This window comes from Photinus pyralis, unplaced genomic scaffold, assembly GCF_008802855.1.
Source record: "Photinus pyralis isolate 1611_PpyrPB1 unplaced genomic scaffold, Ppyr1.3 Ppyr1.4_LG8, whole genome shotgun sequence".
In the NCBI taxonomy this organism is placed as follows: Eukaryota; Metazoa; Arthropoda; class Insecta; order Coleoptera; family Lampyridae; genus Photinus; species Photinus pyralis.
Genome location: NW_022170819.1, coordinates 20690846 through 20717824, shown reverse-complemented (window position 1 = coordinate 20717824; position 26979 = coordinate 20690846). Strand labels below are relative to the sequence as shown.

The following is a 26979-nucleotide window of genomic DNA, read 5'->3' as shown; positions in this document are numbered from 1 at the left end:
CTAAGTACATTTTCCCTTCTTGGACGAGCACGGTTGAGCATCGTCCATTTCCTCACTTGAAAGGTTTGTGGCTGGATTGTCAATATCTTGTGTAACATCTCTCCACAATACGTCCTCCACCATTTCTAGATCAGAAAAAAATCAGGGAAAATAAAAAACGGCATCAAATTATTGTAAAGTAAAAATATCCAGCACTGAACTGAACAGAACTAAATCAAACGATTTACACTCTTGGATCTTTGACATTAACAGCTAATGATTGTTCGACAGTTTAGTTGGCAACAGAAACTACCACCTTACAAAATTCATTATTCGTTTTATTTTTCAGCGTAATACCGCCCATTCTTGGCATCTGTGTAAAACAGAATAGAAACGTCACCCATAAAGTTTTGTGAAAGATTTTTGAATTCGAAAAATTGCCAATCTTTGAAAAGCATTATCTCGGAATCAATTACACCTATACAAACGGCTGTGGGCTTAAATTATAGCAAATTTAGTCTGCTTTGAAAACCTATTGAACCGTTATTGGCAAAAAACTGGTCCTTCAGGGTTAAAATCGTCAAAATCTGAAAAGAAAACGAAAATTCCTCGGTTTTTAGTATATTTGACTATGTTGCGTTCGCCGCTCGTGGTCGAAAACTTGAATTATACATTGGGTTAACAACACAAGCAATCCCACAAAAAATCAGAACTACCGCGCGGATTTGACGCTTGGTACCCCCCATTTTTAGGAACAAAGTTACTGGACAAGTCTTTGAATAAATTACACACACTAACTAGTGTGTATAATCAAATTAAATGCGCACTTACCTTGGCATCCAGGTTTTGATTCTGTTCTGCATCTACACTCTGCACCAGAAGATTTTGTGGCCATATGACTATGCGCTAATTTCCATATTATTTGTTAATAAAACGCTTACCTATCAATTTACTTTGTTTATTTGTGCTGCAAAATTTAATTCATAGATAGAGTTTACACACAGGTATATCTCGATCTTATGGTAAATATATCTTGTAATAATTATCAGCTCTCGCAATCTTCTTGGGCTCATTGTTATTTTTTGAGTTGCCAACATTCTTTTCCTTCTTCATTTCCGATTTTAATTCATAAACCATTTGAACAAAACAAAATACGCAAAACCACATGTAGAGAAGGAGTACTGAAACATCTCGGCAATAACTACACAAACACCTACTTACCTCGAAGGCTCGAAAGCAACTTACATATGAGAAATCCTCCAAGATTACTGTAAAGTATTAAATTCCCGATTCCAATATCTTGATTTTTCAGACCGACCATCACTCTGACGTGGGTAGTTAGCCATAGCACTACATATATGGGGTAAGCTGTCAGAAATGGAAAGATTAGCATCGGTTTGCACTAAAAAAGACCGTTTCTTACAGTAAAGAAATTTGTATATAGGCAGATATGTTTAATGTTTGGAATGGCACATTATTCTTAGCGTGTTTCTTCTAAATCAATTGCATACTCAGTGCCGGATTTAGTTCATGGACCGCCGGGGGCTAAGTCATACTATACCGCCAGTAGGTAGGAAAAAAAGCTGTATCTTGGTGTTTTTTTTTGTAATACTTCATTTAATTTTTGTTGTTTTTCTAACTTTTGTCGTTTCCAAAATGCACCCCCTTCTTTTTCGCTCATTCTTGGAAACACTCCACTAATAAATGAGCAAACTTTTCTGCGCTAACGCATAATGACGTCTGAGTCTGAGTCCCCAAGGGGTCATTGGATTTGACTCATTTTCAATAGGCTTATCACTTGTGGCATATGGTCAACTGTGCAAAGTTAATTTGAACCAAATCGATCCAAGCGTTTGACAGTTATCGTGTTCACGGACAGACGGACACCATCGACTCCCCTTGCATCATCGCTTTGCTTTGACGCTTAAGGTTTGACCCAACGGGATCATTCAATTTCACCTATTTTCAATAGGCTTGTTATATGTGGCATGTAAGTCAACTGTGCAAAGTTTGAACCGAATCCGTCCATTCGTTTGGCAGTTATCGTGTTCACGGACGGACAGACGGACACCATCGACTCCCCTATAAACCTTGCATCGCTTTACTCTGCCGCTTAATAATTGCTTGTAATAAGGGTTTAGCAAGTAAATGTGCCCGACAATATAGTCAATGGAAAATAGAGGTAGATAACGGATGATGAGGTAATGTCATTTGTCAGCAAAGTGCAGATTTCCCGGAAAAATGAAACGTGTTTTTGCTAGGGTTTTTGTGCGGTCCAGTGACCTGCTATCGCCGACATCGTCGATCTTATAGGTGAAGATAAGAAGTTTTATTACCATACTAATTCAGAAACTGAACCCCATAAATTAAATATCTACATTTAGAATTAAAACGTGATGAGAGCGACGACATACCGCCACTCAAAATTTACCGCCGGGGGCTAATAGTCCCATAGCCCCCCCCCTAAATCCGGCACTGTGCATACTTCTGCAACGGATTGGTACCCAACACCCGGCTATGGATCTTTCGTACCCGATATTTCATGCTTAGAACTTTTTATACCTATGCCAGAGTCAGAGTAGCTCTCAAAAAAAATTAAGTAGTTAATTTGACAATGATAAACAATTCTTAATTTAGTGTTTACAAAACTAAAACGTACAAGGACGAGGTGAATCGATTATTATTATACGCGAAATTTGTGCAATATATACATAAATATTATTAAAAAGGCTAATTTATTTGGATTCATGTTTAGTTGGGGTTACCGGAAGTTATCTAGGGCTTTATTTTGAACAGGGCGACCTTGTACTTTTACCAAATTTGATAGGTCACGGTAAGCCAAATCAAATGGTTTTCGAGTTTTTTGAACTTTGGTGCCTAAACAGGAGTTTGGGTTATTCAACCCGTGGGTATATTGTATGTACCATTCAGGCAGAGCTGGGCAGTATTCGATTTTGTAAATACTTTTTAGTATTCAAATCCTTTAAAGTATTCAAATACTTAACCTTCCTTTTTTTACCAAAAATCGACTACTCCAAAATTTCTCGAGAAAACACTTTTTCTTATTAATTTTGGTGCGTAGAATCCAAAACAATTCGTACTTTTTTCGATCGGACTTCTCAATCAAAAGTTATGGACAAAAAACAAATTTCGAAAAAAATTCAAAGGGTTGTAATTTTTGAGGTAGTAGCCCAATCTTCAAACTGTTTGAAATTATGGATTCTACGGGCCAAATCAGGGGCCAAATTCTATAAGAAAATGTTTTTTCCCGGTCGATCTCAGACAATTTTTTTTCCGGCCTCAAAAAAAGGCAGTACTTTTAAGTTATTCAAATATTTGAGAACAATTTAGAAATGTTTAGGGAAAATCAAATATAAAAATCCGATACATCTGAATACCGAACTCGATAGTCTACGTAACTTAACAACAATATAGGGACCTTTCTTATATCCTTAAGACCATGTGTACCAATTTTCAAAGCGATCGCACGTTTCTAAACAAGTTATCATGCACACGGACAAACGGATGGTCAAAAATGGATCTGTTCCAAAATCGCTAGGATTAATTTCAGAAAGGCGTACGTATCATGTGCACGACGCGTATTATTAAGGATATAACTGGTATAAGAAAGGTCCTGGTAGGTACCTCCTATATAATAATATAATAATAATAATAATACGCTTTTACTCCCCTTAAATTTGTATATAACAATAGAAATATAAAAAAAGCTAACCCCATACAAAGTAATACTTTCGAATACTTTTTATAGTATTCGAATACATTCTAAAGTATTTGAATACTTATTTTTTTAAGTATTTGAATACTTTTCAATGTATCTGTATCTAGTATTCGCTTGTGCTGGAGGTAAAAGTATTTAGTATTCAAATACCTTTGATTTGTGTAAAGTATTTACCTACTATTTATATAGTATTAAAATACTTTTTGAAAGTATTCTGCCCAGCTCTGCATTCAGGAAATAATCAAGAAGTTCTCAGTATAGGACATGAATTGTGTGGGTATGAACGATCCAACAAACGTTTGAAAGGCTGTCCAATACCCCATTACCCCATAGATCAGTAAGTATCATGTACTATTCCATACAAAATATTCCTACGTACCTTAAATGATCCGATTACCAGGAGGATTGAACATGCTGACAAAATTGAGAAGTAGACCAGCATCACCGTGATCCATGTATCTACATCTGTAAAAATAGGTAGATGATAAAGATAGCTTTGTCTTCAATTTGCACGACGTTTTCAATGTTTCTTAAATATTTTGGTTTTCAAATGGCAGATTCTTTAGTAAAAAATTTTTATTTAAATGCTTTCGTAAATAATAACGGTACGGTGCATGCACAAAATCAAATTTTGAAATTTTGACTCCACCATCAGTAAGATCGTGTAGCGGGCTACCTTAGGGGCTACCACATCCTCTTTGTTGGTACCCACTTCCGATGCCCCGATCACCCCAAATTCGCGTTTGAAGTTTTCACTTCATCATCAGTTAGATCTTGTCGGAGGCTACTACATTTCCTTTTTCGGTGCATCACCCACATTTTGGTGGATTTCGCTAAAAACCTTCCACAAGATAGTACTAATTTTTGGGGCACTTCTCATTGCCCGAGCTATTGGCGACACGAGAAAGAGAGAGAGCGATTCGAGATTTACGAAACGTTAAACCGCGTGACAAAATTCGCAACGGAAGGTAAAAGGCGCTCGAAGTTGACTACCTCTCGAAGAAGCGCGCGCGCCTTGCAACAGGTCGTTATAATTTCGCCCCTAGGACAAAAAACAAAATTCCACCACGCAGGAGTTGTGCGCGTTTACAACATCTTTCCGACGACACCAATTTGAAAAGAATCGGACCAAAACTGTAGTAGAAGATAGAAAAAAACTGAAAAACCTTCACGTTAGTAAACTACGCTCGAGGATGACGCCCAGATGTCGCCAACCCCACATCATGTAGCTCTGTCCCTAAGGTTGACAAATTACACGGCCTTGTAGATAGACGTACATCCGTTGCCTTTCTACAAGAGTTCTTCTACGCGCCCACATTTGCTGCCATCCAGCTAGCCGGCCAGCCAGCCAGCCAAGGTGAGATTAAAAGCTACTTTTTAGCGCATTTTTGCAAAAAAATTTTTTTGTAAAAAGTAGCTTTTAATCTCACTTTGGCTGGCTGGCTGGCTGGCTGGCTGGCTGGCAGCAAATGTGGGCGCGTAGAAGAACTCTTGTAGAAAGGCAACGGGTGTACGTGTATCTACAGGGCCGTTAAATTTGTCAACCTTAGGGACATGGCTACATGATGTGGGGTTGGCGACATCTGGGCGTCATCCTCGAGCGTAGTATACTAACGTGAAGGTTTTTCAGTTTTTTTCCTATCTTCTACTACAGTTTTGGTCCGATTCTTTTGAAATTGGTGTCGTCGGAAAGATGTTGTAAACGCGCACAACTCCTGCGTGGGGGAATTTTGTTTTTTGTCATAGGGGCGAAATTAACGACCTTTTGCGAGGCGGCGCGCGCGTCTTCGAGAAGTAGTCAGGCGCCTTTTACCTTCCGTTGCGAACTCACGCGGTTTAAAGTTTCGTGAATCTCGAATCGCTGTCTCTCTTTCTCGTGTCGCCAATAGAAGTGAATTGCGAGGGAACGGGACGTCGGAAGTGGGTACCGTAAAAGAGAATGTGGTAGCCCGCGACACGATCTCACTGATGGTGGAGTCAAATCTTCAAACGCGAATTGCGGGTGAACGGGACGTCGGAAGGGGGTACCGTCAACGGAAATGTGGTAGCCCCCGACACGATCTTCCTGATGGTGGAGTCAAATCTTCAAACGCGAATTGCGGGTGAACGGGACGTCGGAAGGGGGTACCGTAAAAGGGAATGTGGTAGCCCGCGACACGATCTTCCTGATGGTGGAGTCAAATCTTCAAACGCGAATTGCGGGTGAACGGGACGTCGGAAGGAGGTACCGTCAAAGGGAATGTGGTAGCCCCCGACACGATCTTCCTGATGGTGGAGTCAAATCTTCAAACGCGAATTGCGGTTGAACGGGACGTCGGAAGTGGGTACCGTAAAAGGGAATGTGGTAGCCCGCGACACGATCTCACTGATGGTGGAGTCAAATCTTCAAACGCGAATTGCTGGTGAACGGGACGGCGGAAGGAGGTACCGTCAAAGGGAATGTGGTAGCCCCCGACACGATCTTCCTGATGGTGGAGTCAAATCTTCAAACGCGAATTGCGGGTGAACGGGGCATCGGAAGTGGGTACCGTAAAAGGGAATGTGGTAGCCCGCGACACGATCTCACTGATGGTGGTGTCAAATCTTCAATCGCGAATTGCGGGCGAACGGGACGTCGGAAGGGGGGAACGTCAAAGGAAATGTGGTAGCCCCCGACACGATCTTCCTGATGGTGGAGTCAAATCTTCAAACGCGAATTGCGGGTGAACGGGACGTCGGAAGGGAGTACCGTCAAAGGAAATGTGGTAGCCCCCGACACGATTTTCCTGATGGTGGAGTCAAATCTTCAAACGCGAATTGCGGGTGAACCGAACGTCGGAAGTGGGTACCGTCAAAGGGAATGTGGTAGCCCCCGACACGATCTGCCTGATGGTGGAGTCAAATCTTTAAAAGCGAATTGCGGGTGCACGAGGAAAGTGGGAAGCGGTTAGTGAATGTAGTAGCCTTCGACAAGATCTGTTATTGATGGTTGAATCGAATACTGATCTGCCACACAAAAATGCGCTGAAGTCCCTTCGATCTCAAACGAGGACTTTGATAATTTTTATAAATAAATTTGCAAAAATGCGCTAAAAACCTTTTTTCCATGTTAATTCCCTATGTTCGGTTTGCGAATATTCACCCGGTATAAAAGGGAGTGCCTCAACAAACAAATTTTATCTTTTATTAAGTCCCATGATGGTCCGATTATGTTTTGGGCAGATCTAGCCAACTGCCATTATTACAGCAAGGATGTGCTAGAATGGTACAGCGATATTGGACACACAGCAATCTAGATATGGGGGTTTCAATTTTAAATGTCATATCGTTATTAAGAGGAGCAATTGTTTTTAGCGCATTTTTGCAAAAAATTTTTTTTGTAAAAAGTAGCTTTTAATCTCACTTTGGCTGGCTGGCTGGCTGGCTGGCTGGTCGGCTGGCTGGCTGGCTGGCTGGCTGGCTGGCAGTAAATGCGCGCCCGTAGAAAAACGCTTGTAAAAAGACAAGGAGTGTACATGTAACTATCGGGGCCGTGTAATTAAGAACGTTAGGGATGGGGCTACAAGATTTGGAGTCGACGACATCTGGACGCCATCCCCGAGCGTATTATACTAACCTGGAGATTTTTCAGTTTTTATCTATCTTCTTCTACAGTTTTTCTCCGATTGTTTTCAAATTGGTGTCGTCGGGAAGATCTTGTCAACGCGCACAACTCCTGCGTCGCGGAATTTTGTTTTTTTTTCCTAGGGGCGACATAAACCACCTTTTGCGCGGCGCGCTTCGAGGGGTAGACGACTTTGGGCGCCCAAAAGTTTCTTACAGCGCGAATCGCGGTCTCTCTTTCTCGTGTCACTAATAGAAGGTCGAGCTATGTGAAGTACCCAAAAGTTGAATACGATTTTATGCCGGGATTTTAGCGAAATCTACCAAAATGTGAATTACGAATGAACGGGACGTCGGAACTGTGTATCGACAAAGGGAATGTGGTAACCCCCGACGAGATCTTACTGATGGTGGAGTCGAAACTTCAAATCCGAATTGTTGCGGGTGATCAGAAGTGGGTGTCGACAAAGGGAATATGGTAACCCCCAAAGGATTTTAATGATGGTGGAGTCAAAACTTCAAACGCGAATTGCGAGTGCACGGTAAGTGAGAAAATGGTACCGACAAAGTGAACGTGGTAGCTTTCGGCAAGATCTTATTGATGGTGGAGTCAATATTGGCTAATAAAACACTGATCTGCCACACAAAAATGCGCTGAAGTCCCTTCGATCTCACACGAGGACTTTGATCATTTTTTACTTTCCTCGCTAAAGAGGAAAATCACATTTTCTTCACACTTTTTAGAGACGAAAGTAGTTGATTAAAAAATACACACATTCGAAAGTGCCCCATTTCTAAATTATCTAAGCTTTTGATTTTGTTCAGGACGATTTAAAGCTACAAAACTGTTTTCCATTAGAAAGAGAGTAAAGGATAGGTAGGTATTTCACTATTTTGTAGTGCCTAAGTTACAGTGTGAGAAAAATACCCACACTTAAACTTCTGCTAGGAAACAAGGTGGATGCATTTTACCAGGGAAATAAGAGCCATAAATACAAATCACAAAAACGGAATAGAAACTACAAAAGGAATTTCTTATCTTAGATATTATATTAACCAAAAAGATGGAAAAACCAATTGGAGTGGATCATTAGAATGCCGTTGTATCTGTTTTATATTTTAAGAGATAAACAACCGTAGTGGGCTCTATTGTTGCGCACGTGTCCAATGCGTTCGTAGATATTCGTCGCTTAGGAACCGGCCGACACGTTCTTCGTTACGAGATAAGGCGGGTATTTTGCCCAAAGAGCGAAAGGTAATTTTAATTAATCATTTCTTTGTGCCGATTTTTGCAGCTGCCGTGACCATTTTTCGTCGTGTTTTAGCGTCGCGTTTATTGTGACCTTTGTGAAAACCGCTTGTTCCGTGATCCAGTGCAATGATGCGATGGTGGACCCTATCTAGGAGAAGAAGTACTGGCTGGTGCCAAGGTAAGTCGTTTACTTTTTATTAAAAAAAGCGCTCGGCCTAAAGGATGAGGTATTATCGCAATATTTTTTCTCAAATAAACTGGTTAATTGTATCGTAAAAGGCGTACAATCAATAGGCATCATGATTTGGTACTGTACTGGTCAGCCACCAGCGTATGACTCATTAAAAGATTAGGAATTTTTCAATATTCTATCGATGCCAGATGTTTAGTTTGAAGAAACAAGTGTTTAGCATTGGCATAAATGAATGATATTCTTTTCCACAGTCATCTGGTACTTTAGAAAATGGAAAAAATGTTTTTGGAAATCGGTGCCAAGGAAAGAAAATTTCAAAGTTTTTACTGATTTTAACGTATTTTCAAAATTTATGCGAATAGCTGACCTTCCCCATAAACTCTTATAGCGATGGGTGTCGACTTTGGTCACTGTAACTAAACGGCAACCAATTTCTAGGAAATCAACGAACAAATTATTTATGTATTTGGAATGTTCAGGGATTTCGATGTATTACCAAGTTTCAACTCCGATCGCACGTCGTTTAGGAGTACCGGTTAGGAGTTAGGGTTGGTGTAGGCATTAAAAAAATTGCCATATCGGATAAGCCATTCCTAAAAACCAGGTGTTACCGTGTCAGGTAAACGAAATAAAGAATTTTGTTGATGCGTGGGTGCATTTAAACTTCTTATTTAAATATTTCCGATAGAAGTAAATACCTACTAAGTTTATTAAAAAAAACTAATTTTGTTGTAAATGACCCAGTCGAAGGTTACGCATGAAACATAAGTTTCAGTCATTCTTGAGTGTACCACAGCTTCACCGCTTATTTTCCATGCTTCTGGAAATAGAGGAGATTTTCTCCTGTATTCGGAGAGCAATAATAGACTTGAAAATAGAAAAATCATTAATTTTATCTAGGTGAATCATACAGAAGCGGTTTTTATGCAATATTTAGTATTTTTGTAATTAATTGGGCCCAACTTGGTGGTCGTCGATAAATTTGACATCTCGGCTAATTCGATCCTATTTTCAATAACAGACCAAGCTCTGTATCCTTTGTATTCGTCCGCATACTCTAGCTAGAGGACTTTATGCTTTCCCTTTTTTGCCCGTGAGGGTGAATTATTTTTGGAACCAAACGCTCTGAGATTATGTACCTTGTCCGTCCATATGTCGTACGGCAGCGCGGCGTAAACGTTTTATGAGCGACCCGTTTTGCTTTTCAACGAGCAAAGGGAAATCAATGGTAGTCCGATTTTGATCGCAGTTAGTTATTTGTGGGAATATAAAAAAAATAAAAAAAAAGCTATGTAAACATATTCTCGCATATTCTCGCATTTTTATATTTCCCATAGCCTGCTTAGTTTTTAAGATACAGCACCAAAGTTTGTTTTTTCAAATGTGAATGTGTATACCTACCTATAATTTTTTTGCACCAATAAATTCCTTATTTTTTCTAATTAGAAAAATACATACTTATCAGTATGTTTGATGAGAAGAAAATTGAAATAATTAGGGAAATCCGTTATTCAATCTTGAAAATGTGGATTAAATACAAGTAGGCCGTGGAATATATAGTTCATGTTTCAGAAAATGCTCAAACTAACAGTATTTTAATAGGATTTGCTCATTTATCTTATTCAGTTAAAATTCTATAAATTAGTTAGTAATTAGCTAGTCTCTGTAATCAATATAAATCAGAGCAAACCATAGACACAGTTTTCAGTCGGATTTGAGGTAAATGAGCAAATCCTATTAAACTACTGTTATTTTGAGCATTTACTGAAAGACGAACTATATATTTCACGGCCTACTTGTATTATTTTCATCCCCATTTTCATGACTGAAAAACGGTTTTCCTTATTTATTTCAATTTTCAAACATACTGATAATTATGTATTTCTCTAATTAGACAAAATAAGGAAGTTATTGGTACAAAAAATATAAATTGGTTTTGAAAAAGCAAACTTTGGTGCTGTGTCTTAAAAACTAAGCAGGCTATCGAAAACATAAAAATACTCCTTTTAAGAGACTATTTTTACATAACTTTTATTCTTTCCACTTTCCAGATACCTACTTCCACAAATAGCTAAGTTATAAAGCAAAAACGTTTTATTGCATTTTTTAACTTTAGCGCTGTTGCTAGGTTCGCGTAAGTCATACATCAAAATTGACATCGCTAATCTAGGCAGCTTTGAAAAGTAACTACTAGAAGTGCAAACCGCATCACTCTATCTCTTTTAGTTCTCAAAATGTTCCTGAAAAACATCAAAATCAAGTAATTTCAGAGACTTGAGTAATTTGGAAGATAGTAGCATGCTATAAATGTTTAGTTTCTTGATAGATGACTAATGGGACGGAGGCCCTTTACACATAAACGGTTAAAGGCCGCTTGGCATACATTCAAAATCCTCCGACACTCCGGTCCGCAGATATTAGCACTGAAAGAACGCCCCCCCCCCCCCTTAAAAGTTTTATTTGGCACCGTTAAAGGCATGCGTATTCCAGGACAGAACCGTTCTTCTAGGACATAGTTCAAAACGGCAGAAATGGGTCCGGACGGACGGACGGACAAAACGCAAATAGCAATAGCAAATTTTTTTTAATTCTTAAAAAAATGCGCTATTGTGGGTACTATCCGTCCGTCTGTGCGTCCGTTTGTCCGTTCCTAAGGCCGTTTGGTCGCTATTTGTTATTTATCTTAAGAGCTATGGTTCTACTTTTAGCGCATTTTTTTAAGGATTAAAAAATGTGGTATTGTTTGCGTTTTGTCCGTCCGTCCGTCCGAACCCACTCCTGCCGTTTGGAATTTCTTCTAGGGGAATGGTCCTGGAATAGGTAGCGTGTACCTTGAAGATGAGCCACACGGCCATTAAATTTCACTGTCTTGGGGAGGGGGGGGGGAGGCATGAATTATTTCCAGAGATGTTGTTTTTGAAAGTAAAACGTGCATAACTGTTACATACGTGGGGGGGGGGGGTAACACACGTTTTACCCTTCATGGTATTCTAATGAAAGGTCTCATCGAAATAAATTAGTTGGTACAAACTATAACTTTCTTGCGGGTTTCGAGATCGGGGGGCGACGGAGCTTGTGTGATGGGGGGGTGGGGGTGGGAGGGGTTAGAAATTAATTTTTATCTTTCATAGTATTCTAATTAAAGGTCTCAATGAAAGGAACCGTTTTCTACCAACTACCTCCATCCTTTCTGACCCCTAACCAAGAGAGGGGGTGGGGTTGGGGGGAGTGGAACTGGTTTTATTCTTCATATTCGGTTATGGTATAAACTTGATTTTTTCCATATATGCAGTATGTACTATAATTTTACACTTTTGACGTTTACTAACCGTCCTCGAGATTGTATTGTATTGCTGTCTGTCCGTGTGTCAGTCTATCCGCCTGTCTGTCCATGTGCACGGATATTTTTGTATTTGCACAATCCAATTTTTAGCGCATTTTTTTAATTATTTAAAAATGTGCTATTGTTTGAGTTTTGTCCGTTCGTCCGACCCACTTCTGCCATGTTGAACTACTTTTAGGGGAATGGTCATAGAGTCCTGGAATTTGCTATAAGTATAAGTTGCCATCAAATTTCACTGTCTTAAGAGGGGGGGGGGGGGCTGCCCCATGTATTATTTACAAAGATGCTGTTATTGGAAGTAAAACGTGCATAACTTTTACATGCGATAACCAATTGGTCTCACAGTTTGCATACACATGTCTTTACTCTTTAGTGGTGCCAAGTCATACTTTGCAAGGGGGGAGGGGCGACCACACATTCTGCTCAACATGGTATTCTTATGAAAGAAAGATCTCATCGAATGAATTGCTTTCTACAAATTACAACTTTCCTTATTCTAATTAATCTCAACAAAAGGAACTGTTTTTTACCAACAACCACCCTTCTTTCTTGCCCTTTATTAAAATAGCGGGGGGGGGGGCGCAACTGGTTTTAGCCTTCATGGCACTCTAATGAAAGGTCTCAACGAAAAATGCCTGGAGGCGAGATGTCGCTGTTACTAGAGCTAAAGTGGGTATTAAACCATTTTGTGGGTGGGTAGTTATGACAACACATTATCACTTAATGCCGTAATGGTTCCTTATAACGCAGTGGCGGAGTAGCTACCGCTGGTACTCGGTGCGGTCAACCAAAATTACGCTCGCATACATCCCCCTTTTCTTCTCCCATTCGCCACAAAATCGCCAACAAATTGATAGGTACGATGAAAACACTTATCTACAGGGTGTTCCAAATTGCTTGTTTTCGATGTTTTTCTTTTTCAGCAAGATTTTGAGATTTAAAAGACATAGAGTGATACGGTTTGCACTTGTTTACTTTTCAAAGGTGCATAGATCGACGATGCGCAAACGTGGACAACAGCGCAAAAGTCCAAAAATGCAAAAAACAATTTTTGCTGTATAACTATTTGGGGGAATTTCAAAAAAGTTTAAAAAAAATAAACGTCATGTAAAAATAGTCCCTTAGTAAGGTGGTATTTTTATATTTTCCTATTTTCCATACCCTGCTTAGTTTTTAAGACACAGCAGCAAAGTTTGCTCAAAAGCATCGAAAACAGATAATTTGGAACACTGTACACATGACGACATGCCTTTATTTCAGATCACCAACATAATTTTTGACTAACTTAAGTTTTGAGAAGCGGCCCCAGAAATGCCCCCCCCCCCTTTATGCCGCCACTGGTACCAGTTTTAAGAATGAGTCTTAAGCGCACGGAATCGCAGTTAATACTCAGAAAATTCGCGTTAAAACGGTAGAAGTCATTTTTACACTTCCACAACTTCCGGTTGCTGCCGGAAGTGCGGATTTTTTGTCAAGGGGGTTCGAATCCTTATGAAAAGGGTTCCCACTGACCCATCGGAACTGGTAACTCGGAGATGGTTTGTTAGGGTCTCAGAAAGCTTTATGCAAAATTTGGCGCTTGTATCCGGCGAGCACTATATAGAAACTGTGTGTAAGGGTCACTTTGATTCATATTCGCATTGTATACACATTGTAAAAGAAGAGCTAAAATTTATAATTCACGCTGCCTCAGACGCAAAATTTGACACCACTTGATAATTACCATAGGCGTTATGTTTTTCCATTCGTTCCGAAGTAATAAATTTGTCAATGAATTGGTTTACGTTTTCTCGAAATTCGTCTTCGTTCTGCTTGCATAACAAATATGTAACGAACAAGGCGCAGCATTGCACCTGAAATTAAAAAAGCCCTAGTCAATTGATCAAGAATATTAGAAATCATCCCACCAAAGTCAAAAATGCCGTAATAATCGAACCAAGTCGCACCGAAAACCAAAAACAGAACACTTCGACGAGCACCATCACGTTATAATAGCGCAAATACTAAACTTCGTGGTGTGTATTATAAAAGCTTTATTGATTCACCGATTATAATCTATCCAATGGACTTCTACAGCACGATCCTTATCTCTTTGGAATATTAAATCTAATGTCTTTGTATAGTTTAACATAGGCTGCATTATGCAAAGTTTCACCAAACGAATTTTTCAATAGTTTATCCCTGAACAAATTAGGAGAAATGGAACGATAATCAAGAAATCAGAAGATATTTTAAAAAAAGGGTAACAAAAAAGGGTAAGGGTAAAAATAAGCAAATATAAGGTCTCAAATTGATTATCTACTTGGTATAGGTAAATAATGTAAAAGTGAACTATAGTCTCGACTATAGTCCACTACGTATTGAAACTGAGATAAATTTTTCCTGGTGGTTTCTTTCTTATACGGTGTAGCACAGTCCGGGGCCAAGAACGACAATAGTATATTGAAAGACAAGTGTTACAATGCGACCTATTGTAATACTACTACCTTGTGGCACGAGTGGCGACGCGAAGCGTAGCCACGAGTGTCCGCAAGATAGGAGTATTGCAATAAAGCATTGTAACACGCGGTTTTCATACTATTTTTTCTATTTCGGTGCTTTAATTTAATTAAAAAAATCATTATCAGAAACTATAGGGAATATTAGAACTAACATGTTTCATGTTGGGAACACTTTTTATGTCGTTAAGTTTTAGGTTGGCAACGTAGTAAGACTGACATTTTGAAGTTCAAACATGGAAGTACCCAAGGAAGTACCTACTTGTACTAACTAGTAACTGCCAACTTAAGAGATGAGTTACCAAAAAAAAACGTCACTGTCTTTGTACAACTGTTTTCGGTCGAAAACAGTTGTACAAAATCATCATTGTGACACCGAAATAGAAAAATGATTTTTTAGATTAGTCACATCCTTTCCTTTGTTTTCCGCAATTTTCTTGCCTCTCCATGAAGAGTATAACGTTCTTAAAAGTCAGTTTACTAGCACTCTCGTAAGCTTCTTTGAATTAAGGACGAACTTGCCTCACAATTTGTTTATGAGCATCTAAAACCGTTAATTGCGTTTTTGTACCTACAAAGATATGTAGGAAAGCTCTTCTAAAGCATCATAAAATACACCCAAATTCAGGATAAATGTTTTTTCTGTTAAACGTTCCTTAATAAACCAGCAAATTGTGCTCGCTTAGAAGAGGGTCTAGTTTATCATTACCGCCAGTGCAAGTGTCCATAAAGAACTTGGTATTCCACACTGCCCCAACTGTTCGAAAACTAGAAGATATCCTCGAAGATACCCAACGCGTAACCAGTGTACGACCGATTGCAATTGCAAGTACCTAATTGCTATTTATATATCAAGTACCTACAGAAACTGGGTCTTTATGGACGAGCCGTTTATTTAGCCTATTTATGGACGCGATATATACAAAGTTTTATGTATGACTGCAAACAACCTTCTAAAAATGAAAATTTCATGGAATTCAATAAACGATGAAATCTATATATCATTGACAACAGATGTCAAGCATTTGTCTAAAATACTTGAATTTACCTTGGATTGACACCTAAGTACGACTGTCACATTGACAGGCGGCCGTTTACTTCATCATTATGGACTAGGCCATAATATTGCAAATTATGGCCACTAATTGCGACTGTAATCACCGCATTATCAAGCAGTCGTACATAAAGTACATTATTTAAATTCTATATAACTCTCGCCAGGAAAGATTGCCGGTCACAGAACACTTGATCCCGATCTACAATCTCTGTTTTTCGTAAGGTGCTAGCGACTTCCGGGATAGTATCGTGTCAATGTTGAACGAAAACGAAAAGACTTTTTGTTCAACATTAGCACGATCCTATTCCAGAAGTCGCTCGCATCTTAATAAAAACAAACATTGTAAATCGACACAAGGGGCCGTATGAATAAAAATAAGCAAATGCTTATACTTGCAAAATTTAAAGTAATGCCCCTTTATACTGGTTTGTTTAGCAGCGCTGCACTGCGTCCTGTTCTTCTGCTTAGCAGCGCTGCTGTTGTTTCTTTGAGATTAAAAAACTAGCATTAGGTACAATGTCGTAAAATTGATTTTGGTCCAGGCTATATAATAATTTTTTACAAAAAAAATGAGTTACCAGGCGAAACCGGGTTTTTCAGGCAGGTGAAATGAATAGATATTGGGAAAAAATAATTAAAACAGCTGAATTTGTTCGCGGGTGAAATCCCGGGAGTTGAAAGGGGTGGAAAGTGGTGTTTTGCAAATTGTGGCAAAACTATTAATTTTAGACGAAAATGTTAAATGTAAAAAATATAGAGATTAAAAAAAATGAATGAAAAAAACACCTTTTTTCAAGGGGATGAAAGATTTTTTCGAAATCTGTTTTCTTGCTTTTCTATAATGTTTGCTTAAATATTGTCTTTTGTTATCTTATGCTCAACTGTTTTAGTTAAAACATCTTTATTATTTCTTTTTTCTGCATTTTTACCGCAAGAAAAGCAATTCGAAATAAAATCGGAGTATCTTGCTTCCTGATTCCTGAACAATTTCTTTTTGTTCACTGACTCTTCTTCCTGTCTGTTTTATAGCTGATGTAATTGCGTTGGGCCTGTTGATAAACTTGCAAAATCTGCAATAAGAACGTTAGTTTTACCGGCTAAAGCAAATGCCTGGAATAAACTTTATGAGGATTTTATTCATAATTCCTGTAAATTAACGATCAACAGGCCCAGCTTAATCCCAGCAGCTGTAAAATAGGCAGGAAGAAGAGTTAGTGAACAAAAAGAAATTGTTCAGGGAGCAAAAGAATTCGATTTTAGTTCGAACTGCTTTTATTGCGGTAAAAATGCAGAAAAAAGAAATAATAAAGATGTTTTAATTAAGGCAGTTGGGCACTAGGAAACAAAAGGAAATATTTTAGCAACATTAAAGAGGAGAGAGAAGACAGATTTCAAAAACTTTTTATTAGCGTGGATTCAATACGTTAATTTATTTGCAAAGAAAGCTATTTACCTACTGTCAAAAACGGTATATCTTAATACTCTTCCCCCCGTTTTTGCCGCTTTTCTTATAATTTTTCTATTGGAATACTATTTTTTATTTTTGATTATAAAAATGTAAGTCGTTACGAAAATTTTGCTACCCCGCGCACCTCTGTACGATGAAAAAAATAGATTTCTCATCCCCTTGAAAAAGAGGTGGGTTTTTTCAGAAATCGTGAGATCTTGAAAACGGTTCAACTCTATGGGCCCAAAAACTATTCTTTTTTATCATAAAACAAGCTATGTTTCCTCCAAATTTCAAACCCCTACGACATTTTTTCGCAAAGATTTTACCATTTCACCCGCGGAAAAATTCAGCTGTTTTAATTATTTTTTCCCAATTTCTATTCATTTCATCTGCCCGAAAAACCCGGTTTCGCCCGGTAACTAATTTTTTTTTAAAATAAATTATTTTAGAGCCTGGACTAATTAGATTGTGCGTTCTTTTTAGATTAATACGCTATAATTTTTCCTAACAGAAAGTAGGTACATTTTATTTTATTTTAGAGTGCTATTGACCTGAAATGTTGGCAAAAGAATCTTATAGTTATAGTACTAGCGCATGTACCACAAAATTTCCCGCTTCAATTCTACCGAGTCAAAAAGTTACTACCCCAAAGCACAGTCTGGGTCATCTCTGTAATTAATAAAAGTTTACAGACAGGCTACATAGTTAAACCATTTCTTTCCTAAATTGATGTTTTATTGTCATCAAAATTGTGTATAATCAATGGCAGTATATAAACCATTTAGCCAATGTAAATTTTGTAAATAAATTTAAATTACTGAGGAAAAGGATGGATCTAGGCAACTTTATTAAACTTTCCTTTATAAATAAGGACACTTTACTTAACAAATCAATTATTGAATTCAGTGAGAAATAATAAATCAATAAAATATATTTATTCCGTATTCCGTATTCAATTTCTTGAGGAATAGTTTGTAGAAAGTGTAATCTATTAGTAGAAAATTACACAAGTACATAACCCTAGAAAGGAATCGCATCTAAAAGTGCAGACTTCGCACATCGTATACAATATTGTGCACCGAGATGGCGCACGCTGTATGAATGTATGTTATTTTCTGAAAAATTAAATGGAAATGGTGAGACTAGCGGGACCACCATATTTTCCATTTAAAACGCATACTTGTACATAGTTTTTAGTTTCGGGTGCCAGTTGCTGTAGGAGTGCTTCAGTGACGTTTCCTTGAGTCTCAAACTGCCTAAAACTACCATCTTTCTCCGTCCATATTGTAATTTGGTAACCCTTCAGGTGGCCCCGAACAGATTCGATAGGCACCGGATCCCATTTCACCAAGGCCATAGTAGGCGATGGTCTTTCGACGAGCACAAAATTTTTCGGTTCCATTCGTGGTACTGCAGGGAAAATATGGTAATGAGACGGACTTGACGCAGTAACTAACCATTTTCGCCGGAAAATCCGATAATTTCTTCAGGATCAATTTTGCTAACGCCCACGCGGTTGACGGCCCTTACCTTAATCTTGAATGGCCTAAACGAACGTGTCCTTTAATGATCGTGTTATTTTGCCTCCAGTCATGTATATTTCTCATTTGGTAATCATGAGAAGCTACCAAACCGATCAGCTACGCCTTTGACGTTGCCTGGATTCGTAAATGGCACCTGAGGAGGCGCCCGACAATCGCGGGAGTTTTCGGACGGCTCTGATTTTTCAATTTCATTTGTTGCTATCACACGGAATGTGTTATTAGTCCAAGGGGTTAACGGAACCTGTGGAGATGGCTTAATGTCGCGCTAAACAATCGTCCTCTTACCTTGTAAGTTAGGTCATTTCCAGATTCCAAAACAGCTACACTCTCCCAATTGTTCCGTCTGACATTTGTTGATTTTTCGATAATATAGTGTCTGATTTTCGCTGTTGGGTTGGTGTTCGCCGCCCAAGAAATTTTGGCATCAGACGAAACAACAGAGAACCCGCAGATCGTGCGGTGGTTGGGGTTTAGCTAAAAGAAAGAGACGGCATACTTACAGAGCTTTAAATTAAATTTAAATTAGATACAGTGCAATATGTAACAGTAGCTGTAAATTTGCTTGTAAGAGTAAAACATTTTGAGTACTGCTTATCATACAAATTTCACAGAGTATCAAAATTTAGTGGTGTTCCAAATAAATAATACTCTTGGTGGAAATTCAAAGACTAAATTTGACCACCGTGATGGAAAAGAAGCCTTAGCTTTTAGCTGCGTTGTTTTATTTCAAAGGAGCTTTGTTGGTTAATGGGTTTAGACGCAGCCAGAATTTAGCTCATATTTAACTCAGACTTGGGAAAACCAAGCTTGCATTTTTTAAATTCGGGTATCCTACCCGCTTAACGACTTCCATATTCCTTCCTTGTAGAAGGTGCCCGCGCCAACTCGATTAAATAAGTTTATACGCTGTTTTGAAGCTCCTCTTTTGTTTGGAATCGTTTTCCTCCTAGCCATTGCTTGGGTTTTGGAAAGAGGTGAAAGTCAATCTGCGCTAAATCGGGTGGATTCCATTGAAATTACTGAAGGAGTTGTTAGGTGACCTCTGATTATTACTTGTCTAGGCGATCGGAGGTTAAACAAAAAACGACCTTAGTAAATGTGTCTATACTACTTAACAGATTCTCAAACCTTATATTTATGTTTGTGTCAAAAGAGGGATTTTCTACCACTGCTTGCTCAATCAATCGCCTTACTCTGAATGCTGAGTGCAGCCGAAGCTTCTGTTTGATCAAATTCCGTTTCAGCAAGGCAACTGTAGGTTCCCGCGTCCTCACTTTTCAGTTTTGAAATTGTCAGTGAATAAGACTTGGTTAACGGCCGTCGCTCCCAAACTGAACTGGCTTGCCGTCTTTGAGCCAGACAACCTCCACATCAGAGGTGGCATCATGGACGAATGTACAACTAAACGTTGCCGAGCCATCTGGAATCCCTTGGTAATCCTTTGGCGCGTCCACAACCTTTGTTTGCACTAAAAGAAGTAAGACCTATCGCGTTTTGTTGCCTGAAAAAACCATACCTTTAACACGTAGATTTATTCTCGCCCGCAATTTGCCGAACTTATTCTCAATTAAACAATCGTAATTACCACTGTCTTCCAATTGAGCGTCGGTTATATGAAGCTCACCATTCGCTGAAATCTGGTATCGGTCACCGGAAACCTCCACCTCACTTCGTTTCCACGTGACCACTGGTTTTGGTACGCCATAAACTTTACATGCCAAAGACGCATTTCGTCCACTGACTATCGTCACGTCCTTTGGCTCCTCGACGAAGTATGGCTAAAATATGAGTGAAACTTAAGCGATTTTGAAGACGCTCACCAAGCACGTTCAAGTAGACATCCTTGTAGGCGTAACCAAAGATGTTGCTAGCATTACAACCAAAGTTCCCGATATCCCACTTGGAGACACTTTCAATAAAAATTCCTCTGGATGTTAATAATACTGACGTATTTCTGATTTCCTTGCCATTACGCGACCAGTTTATTTTTGGCTCAGGCACACCTGAGGCGGTACAACGAAATTCCGCAGACTCTCCTTTCGCAACGGTAAGGAACTCAGGCTCATCGATCAGTTTTGGTTCGGCTAAAAGTCTATACTGGGTAATTCCTCATTAGATCAAAACCCACCAAAGACTGCCAAATGTGTGGAATGAACTTTAAGTGCGCCAACTCCGTTGCTCACTTCGCAAGTGTAGTTTCCTTTGTCTGACAGACTAACATTTTGAATCGAAAGAGACTTGCTAGTGGGTTGTAGGATAAGCCCATCTTTGTACCATGCCGTTTGCGGGTTAGGTCTGTAAAGTACCCCATATAGCTAAGTGATTTTTGTTTTAATACTCACGTTCCACTATATACACAGTATATAACAATGCTTTTTCCTGCAAGGGCAGGTATGTTTTTTGGACTAACGTATTGGAGTACTGGCTCGCTAGGTGCTGCGTTATTTTTGACGACCTTCAAAGAAATTCTTTCGCCTAGTTTGTACGATGAACCAAATTCTAAATACGCGTAACACACGTACAGAAACTCATTGGTTTCATCTAGCTTAGTTATACTAGAAAACCATAAATTCCCGTCTGTATCTACAGGTCCTATGGGAGTTTTCTGCCGTTTGAAGCGTTCCATCAAAATATAACAGCAACCATTTCAGTTTTGGTCGCGGATCTCCATAGGGCGACTGACATGTGAGCCGGAAAGGTTCACCTTCGGTGGCATTTAAGTATTTCGTAACAGTACTGTTGAACCCTCGTAAGACGCTTTTGTTTACAAAGACTGTGTTGGAGCAGTTCCCCATTTATTTTTGGCAATGCACTGGTACTGACCGGCATCGTCGGTTGTTGCCTTGAAAATAATTACGGTGCCTTTGTCTAAGTGCTGGAATATGTGATCGTGATCAGTAGTCGATACGATCTCTTTGCCACTCTTTAACCAAGTGTATCTAAAAATTCGTCCTAGAGTTTCAATGAAAAAAAAATGTTGGGTTCATTACTGAGGTGCGGGTTCTCCCGATGCTTCGCATTCCAAAATAATGGGCTCGTCTGAGTGTTCTTCGAAGAAGATTGCGTTAGGAGGTGGTTGTTTTAGAAATCTAGGTGGGGACGGAACTGGAATAGATTAACGGCATCCATACATTTGATGTACTTACTCCCCGTTGCGTAAACTAGTGGCAGGGTTGTTAAAAGTTTAATCACGCTTATTTTCATTCTTACTTAGCGCTTGTTTGTGAATGTTTGGCAGCTTATTAATAACTGCTTATCGAAACGCACGGTTAGATTAAATTCTGAACCTCGCCCTTTGTTGGATTTCATAGTGGATGAATGATCAAAGCAACATAAATTACAGTGTGCTTAAAAAACTGAGAATTATTATACAAGAGATGTTGAATTGCGAGATTCCATTTATAGCAGAATCTACATAAACCGCTATACAACTTCTGACAATTCAAAATTTATTTTAGACGTCCAAAATAATCATTTCCATGGAAACATGCTCTGAACTTAATTTCATTTCGTGCTCCGTCTCCCATTTTTAATAAGACTGACAGATGTCGTTAGAATGCATGTTCACTTTCAGTTTATCTACCCTTTCCGAAAAAGGGTCACTTTTTACTCTAACTTAGCCATTGAAAGCCATTAAAATGTCAATAACATAAAATAGTATGGTATAAGGGTGTAATGTTAACAAAGGGGTAATAGAGGAACTCAAAAGAAACAATTTAAAGGTCCGAATTGTTTCGTTTGGAAGCTACTTCCCAAAATATAACACAATTTGCGTATCTTCTCAGTAACAATTACGTACTCAGCAGAATGGAACTATGTATGTGGTTAACAATAAAGCGCTTCAAAAAAACCACTTCGAAAAAAAATTCTTTGGACCTCAAATTGTACAATCACCTACCAAATTATGTTAAGGAAAAAAATGATAAAACATTTAAGCAAAAAATTAAACAGTTTCTCTTGAAACATAGTTTCTATAGCACAGAAGAGTATTTGGTGAACAAAGTCGTAATGTAGAGCGGAACATAAATTTTATTATTATTATTTACAACGTGATTTTTTAAAATGTATTTTGTATTTTCGATTTACTATTTATATATACTGTTACTGTATTACCGTAATGTAGTGTGAGAGTGCGTGTGCAGGTGTGTATGTCGGTGTGTATGTTTGCAATTTTATGCTTATAAATATTACATGTATGACTCCTGTAAATTATTTATAATCCAGCAGGAATAATAAATCTTGAAATCTTGTACCAGCTATCATATATAATTGTTTTTCAAAATACCGACCTTCACACTTTTAACTCAGGGTAGAAAGAACTCTGATTTCCTGGAAATTGTGGTCTAAAGTATCAACAAAATATTTTCGTACAAATCTAGTATTCAATACTAGCACTACACAATACAAAAATGTTACATTATCTCTTTTTTTAGAATATTGAGTATTACTCCAGTATGTACCTAGATAATTTTGACCTGCAAAAGGTGGTGTAAAAGATTTTATTGTTTTAAATGGTCCATTTGGGTCCAAATAACATGTATTTGAAGAGTGCACACAAATTTTTTCCATGCACAACTTTTGGCAGCCAAAAACCTCAAAATGTTTTGCATTTTCTCAGTTATTCGCTTAAAACTCGAAAACGGTCCATATTTTATGAATAACACTTCTTTAGTGAATAAAAAAAAAACAAAATTCTGCGTCGATCAAAAACAAACAAAATTGGTCCAATAGAAAAATTTTTACAAGCGATCAAAAAACGCCCATTTTTTCCAACGAATTTCAAAAATTGATCCAATTTTAAATTGTTGGTACTTTTTGAACTCTCTGATTAATGTTCTCCAATCTTTAGGGACAGGGGTAGTGGATTTTATAGTTTCCAACGCATTAAAAAAGGGTTAACTCAGTTTTTTAGAAAAGTTGGAAAAAATGGGCGTTTTTTGATCGCTTGTAAACATTCTTCTATTGGGCCGATTTTGTTTGTTTTTTATCGGCGCAGAATTTTGTTTTCTTTAATTTACTAAAGAAGTGTTATTCATAAAATATGGACCGTTTGCGAGTTTTAGCCTAAAAACTGAAAAAAGTCCGAACATTTTGAGGTTTTTTGGCTGCCAAAAGTTGTGCAGGGAAAAAATTTGTGTGCACTCTTCAAATACATGTTATTTGGACCCAAATGGACCATTTAAAACGATAAAATCATTTACACCCCCTTTTGCAGGAATCGGCCCTTCTGACTGCTCCGCATACTGGACTATACATTAGCTTTTGATTAATTCCGCAAGGGAAGCTCTCCCTTCCCCGAATGGATACCTCTCCCTTTCCTCTCGTTTAGGTCGTCATCTTGTTTTATGGTGCAAGGTCGTGGTCTGTGATTTTGCCAACGAAAAGGTCGTGGATTTGGTGAGGGGGATTTCTCGATTGCGTAACTAAGAAGTGATCCTTCTTTATGGTGCAAGACTACCCTGGTTTTGAGCGTGACCTTGGTGAAGGGGCTTCCTCGGTTGCATAACTAAGGAGTGCTCTTGTTTTGTGGTGCAAGGCCTTGTTGTCCTGGCTCCGCGGTTATGCGTCTTTTCCGGGTGGTTTAAAAACTGTTTTTTTAAAACATTCTCGAGTTTTATTTTATACATATACTTCAGGATATCTCAAAATAGACAAATAACAGAAAGATTTTAAATTAATTAGAAATTGGATGGCGATTCCTGTACTATTTCTTCAGAACTTGTAAAATGTAGAGTGTTAATTTTATAGGTCGATAAAAAAATTTAAAATTACCTAATTGTTTAGGTTGAATTTTGGAATGATACTAGAATTACCTTTCAGAACTAGTAAAAATTGTTGAGTTTAATTTTAAAGAACGTTTTGTAGGTTTTAGTTTTTAGGGGGATATTTGAAATACGTTTGAAAGCTTGCGAACTTGTGAAATCGTTCGAGTTTATACACAAATTATCGAACTACTGATCCAGAAGTTTGTTGGTTTAGAGAGATTTCTTCTTATCAGAGGAATAAAAGAAATGATATCAAAATGCATCCAAATTTATATGTAAATTAAATCACTGTAATTTGCATGTAACGTGCAATTTTACTATAAATACCTCCACGTGCCGATCACTGGCGTCATACTCCTTAATATCGCTTGAGAAAAATAAAGTAATTAACGAACCTAGTTTTCCAACATACTTTTAACTAATATTATTTACAACGACGGTCAGCAGCTGTGAAAATTTCTCATAGATGCAGTAATACACGAACCAGTTGTTTAAGAATCAGGAGGGTATCTTCTATTAATTTTTTAACGTTTCTCATTGTGAATTGTCGTCTTTTGAAATAGATATTAAGTATGGGTCACGCGTTTGAAAGGGCAACAATGAACGAAAGTACAGTAGTTATGCAAGGATGTTTTTTTTGAGCGACTTTTTGCATTGATCTGTGTTGTACAACATTACACTGGGGGAAAACTGGATTAATTCTAACCTTCTATTTAGTGTCAGGTATTGATAAAAATGGCAAGCGACCCCTAGTTGGATGGGAGCCTTTTTTATCAAGATTATAGCAGAAAGATAGTGTTGATTCACGTTCCCTAATAGTTGGAGGGAAGTGAACAGCTATCAGTAACTTAAAAAAGTGAAGTATTTTTAAGCAAATTAAATAAAAGGCAGTCGTGTAATGAAGCATAATCTGCACGTTAAGTTTAACGTTTGTAATACGTCCCAGGGCTGTATGTCTATATAAACAAATTCTAATAATTAAAAGTTTATGGAGAAATTTATAATGACGCACGAATATAAACGCGTTAAAGATGAATCACTTATAGTTTACAGAACGTAGATAAAGAAAAATAGTGCGTAGGTTTATTATTATTGCGACCGGATGAAGTTGTCCGTGTCTATAATTTCATGATGGCTGCTGTGTCAACCAAGCTCCTCAGATCTACTGGGCTTTCTATACCGCTTTCCTCAACTTCCTGGTTCAATTTCTCCAAAAAATTTGCACTAAACTTCTTTCACTCACTTTTATAATTCACTCAGCTCTTAACTATAAGACCAACCCGCTTTTTATATAACAAATTCTAGCGCTAATTGTTTTATATAAATTGCAATTTCCGTGACCGCTGATGTCAGAGAGCGAATGTAAGCACACATTCCCTACGCGATTTGCGCGCTACAATCTCAATTCATTTACTTATCCCATGCTAAAATAAAATTACGTACTTTAATAGATACAGTAAATTTAACCTTTAAGTTACACTGTCAAATTCAAATTCTACCCTACTGTCAGATGGTAAAAAGAAATTAATTTTTTAGAAACGGTAGACCATTAAAAAATATACTGTGAGATTTGAAGTTCACTAACGGTGTCAACAATATGGCACATTCACTAACTATAACTTTACTCTATGATCGAGTATTATTGATTTCGCCTCTTTACACCCAATATATCAATCCTAGCACCATAGAAAACTATTCAGTAAGTCACACTTGGCTACTTTCCTAGCAGCTATCGAAGTAGAGGCTACTAAGTAGCAATGTGAGATAAGTAGTATCAGCTACTAACAACTTTAACAGCATTTTTACTAGCAGCGACTAGGTAGCAGCTATTAAGTAGCCAAATGTGACTTAGTCTTAATACACTGGAGGCAATCAGTATCTACAGCAATAGGCAACTTCACATTTTTAATGGTAGTCTGTGCAAGGGCAATCTTAAACTTATCAAAAATCTAGCCATCTATTCATTTAGTACTAAATACTCGTATTTCTACTTATTATCTACTATGCGATCAAGAATGAGTTGCCTTTGGAATTTTTGTTTACATGGCAAATCGTAGGTACTTAACTTGAACTTCCAAAGGCAACTCGACAGCAACTCATTTTTGATCGCCCGTTATTTATTTTTAATGTACTAACAGGTGCTAGCTATTACCTATACCTTTTCTATACCTACACGTACAGAACATCGTAAATTTATTTTAGTTTTTCATCACAGTCGAGTAGGCTTTGATAGGTAACAAAAGTTCCTCGATTTTCCTCGACAACTGACAGTGAGGAATTAATTATTAGTAATATTGTCCCGTATTTTATTATTTGTTTATTATTTTATTTTATTTTCGAGATATTGTGCTAACGGACAGACGGACAGACATCTCAAAATTATGAACTCGCTAGGAGCTCGTTAATAAAGACAGTTGTCCCGAAAATTGATCAAAGTACACTGGCTTTTCATGTATTTATGGCGGCCAGTATACATTCTTTCAAACTTTGAAGGCGCCTGTCAAAGTGTAAGGCCCCACTAAATGATCTGGCTTATTAATTTTCTGGCTCTTTAAATATTAAATTTAAAGGTGTAAA

General features: G+C 38.0%; 4 protein-coding genes across 4 annotated transcripts in view; 1 reads left to right on the top strand and 3 right to left on the bottom strand.

Moving 5' to 3' along the window:
• Window positions 1–26979, top strand: part of LOC116178896 (nucleoside diphosphate kinase 6-like) — a 234504-nt gene that overhangs the window by 129090 nt on the left and 78435 nt on the right. The gene's annotated exons all lie outside the window — the stretch shown is intronic.
• Window positions 1–26979, bottom strand: part of LOC116178893 (uncharacterized protein C2orf81 homolog) — a 179521-nt gene that overhangs the window by 76199 nt on the left and 76343 nt on the right. The gene's annotated exons all lie outside the window — the stretch shown is intronic.
• Window positions 955–13999, bottom strand: LOC116178897. The gene is made up of 5 exons (XM_031498549.1): window positions 13996–13999; window positions 13812–13941; window positions 4098–4183; window positions 1225–1381; window positions 955–1160 (listed from the first exon to the last, which is right to left on the bottom strand). The coding sequence occupies exons 2-5, from the start codon at window positions 13831–13833 to the stop codon at window positions 997–999; spliced, it is 429 nt and encodes a 142-aa protein (XP_031354409.1). The 5' UTR covers window positions 13834–13941; window positions 13996–13999; the 3' UTR covers window positions 955–996.
• On the bottom strand, window positions 19355–22021 carry LOC116178894 (neuroglian-like). The gene is made up of 7 exons (XM_031498544.1): window positions 21784–22021; window positions 21628–21742; window positions 20980–21576; window positions 20766–20932; window positions 20458–20721; window positions 20154–20415; window positions 19355–20105 (listed from the first exon to the last, which is right to left on the bottom strand). The coding sequence occupies exons 3-6, from the start codon at window positions 21261–21263 to the stop codon at window positions 20348–20350; spliced, it is 783 nt and encodes a 260-aa protein (XP_031354404.1). The 5' UTR covers window positions 21264–21576; window positions 21628–21742; window positions 21784–22021; the 3' UTR covers window positions 19355–20105; window positions 20154–20347.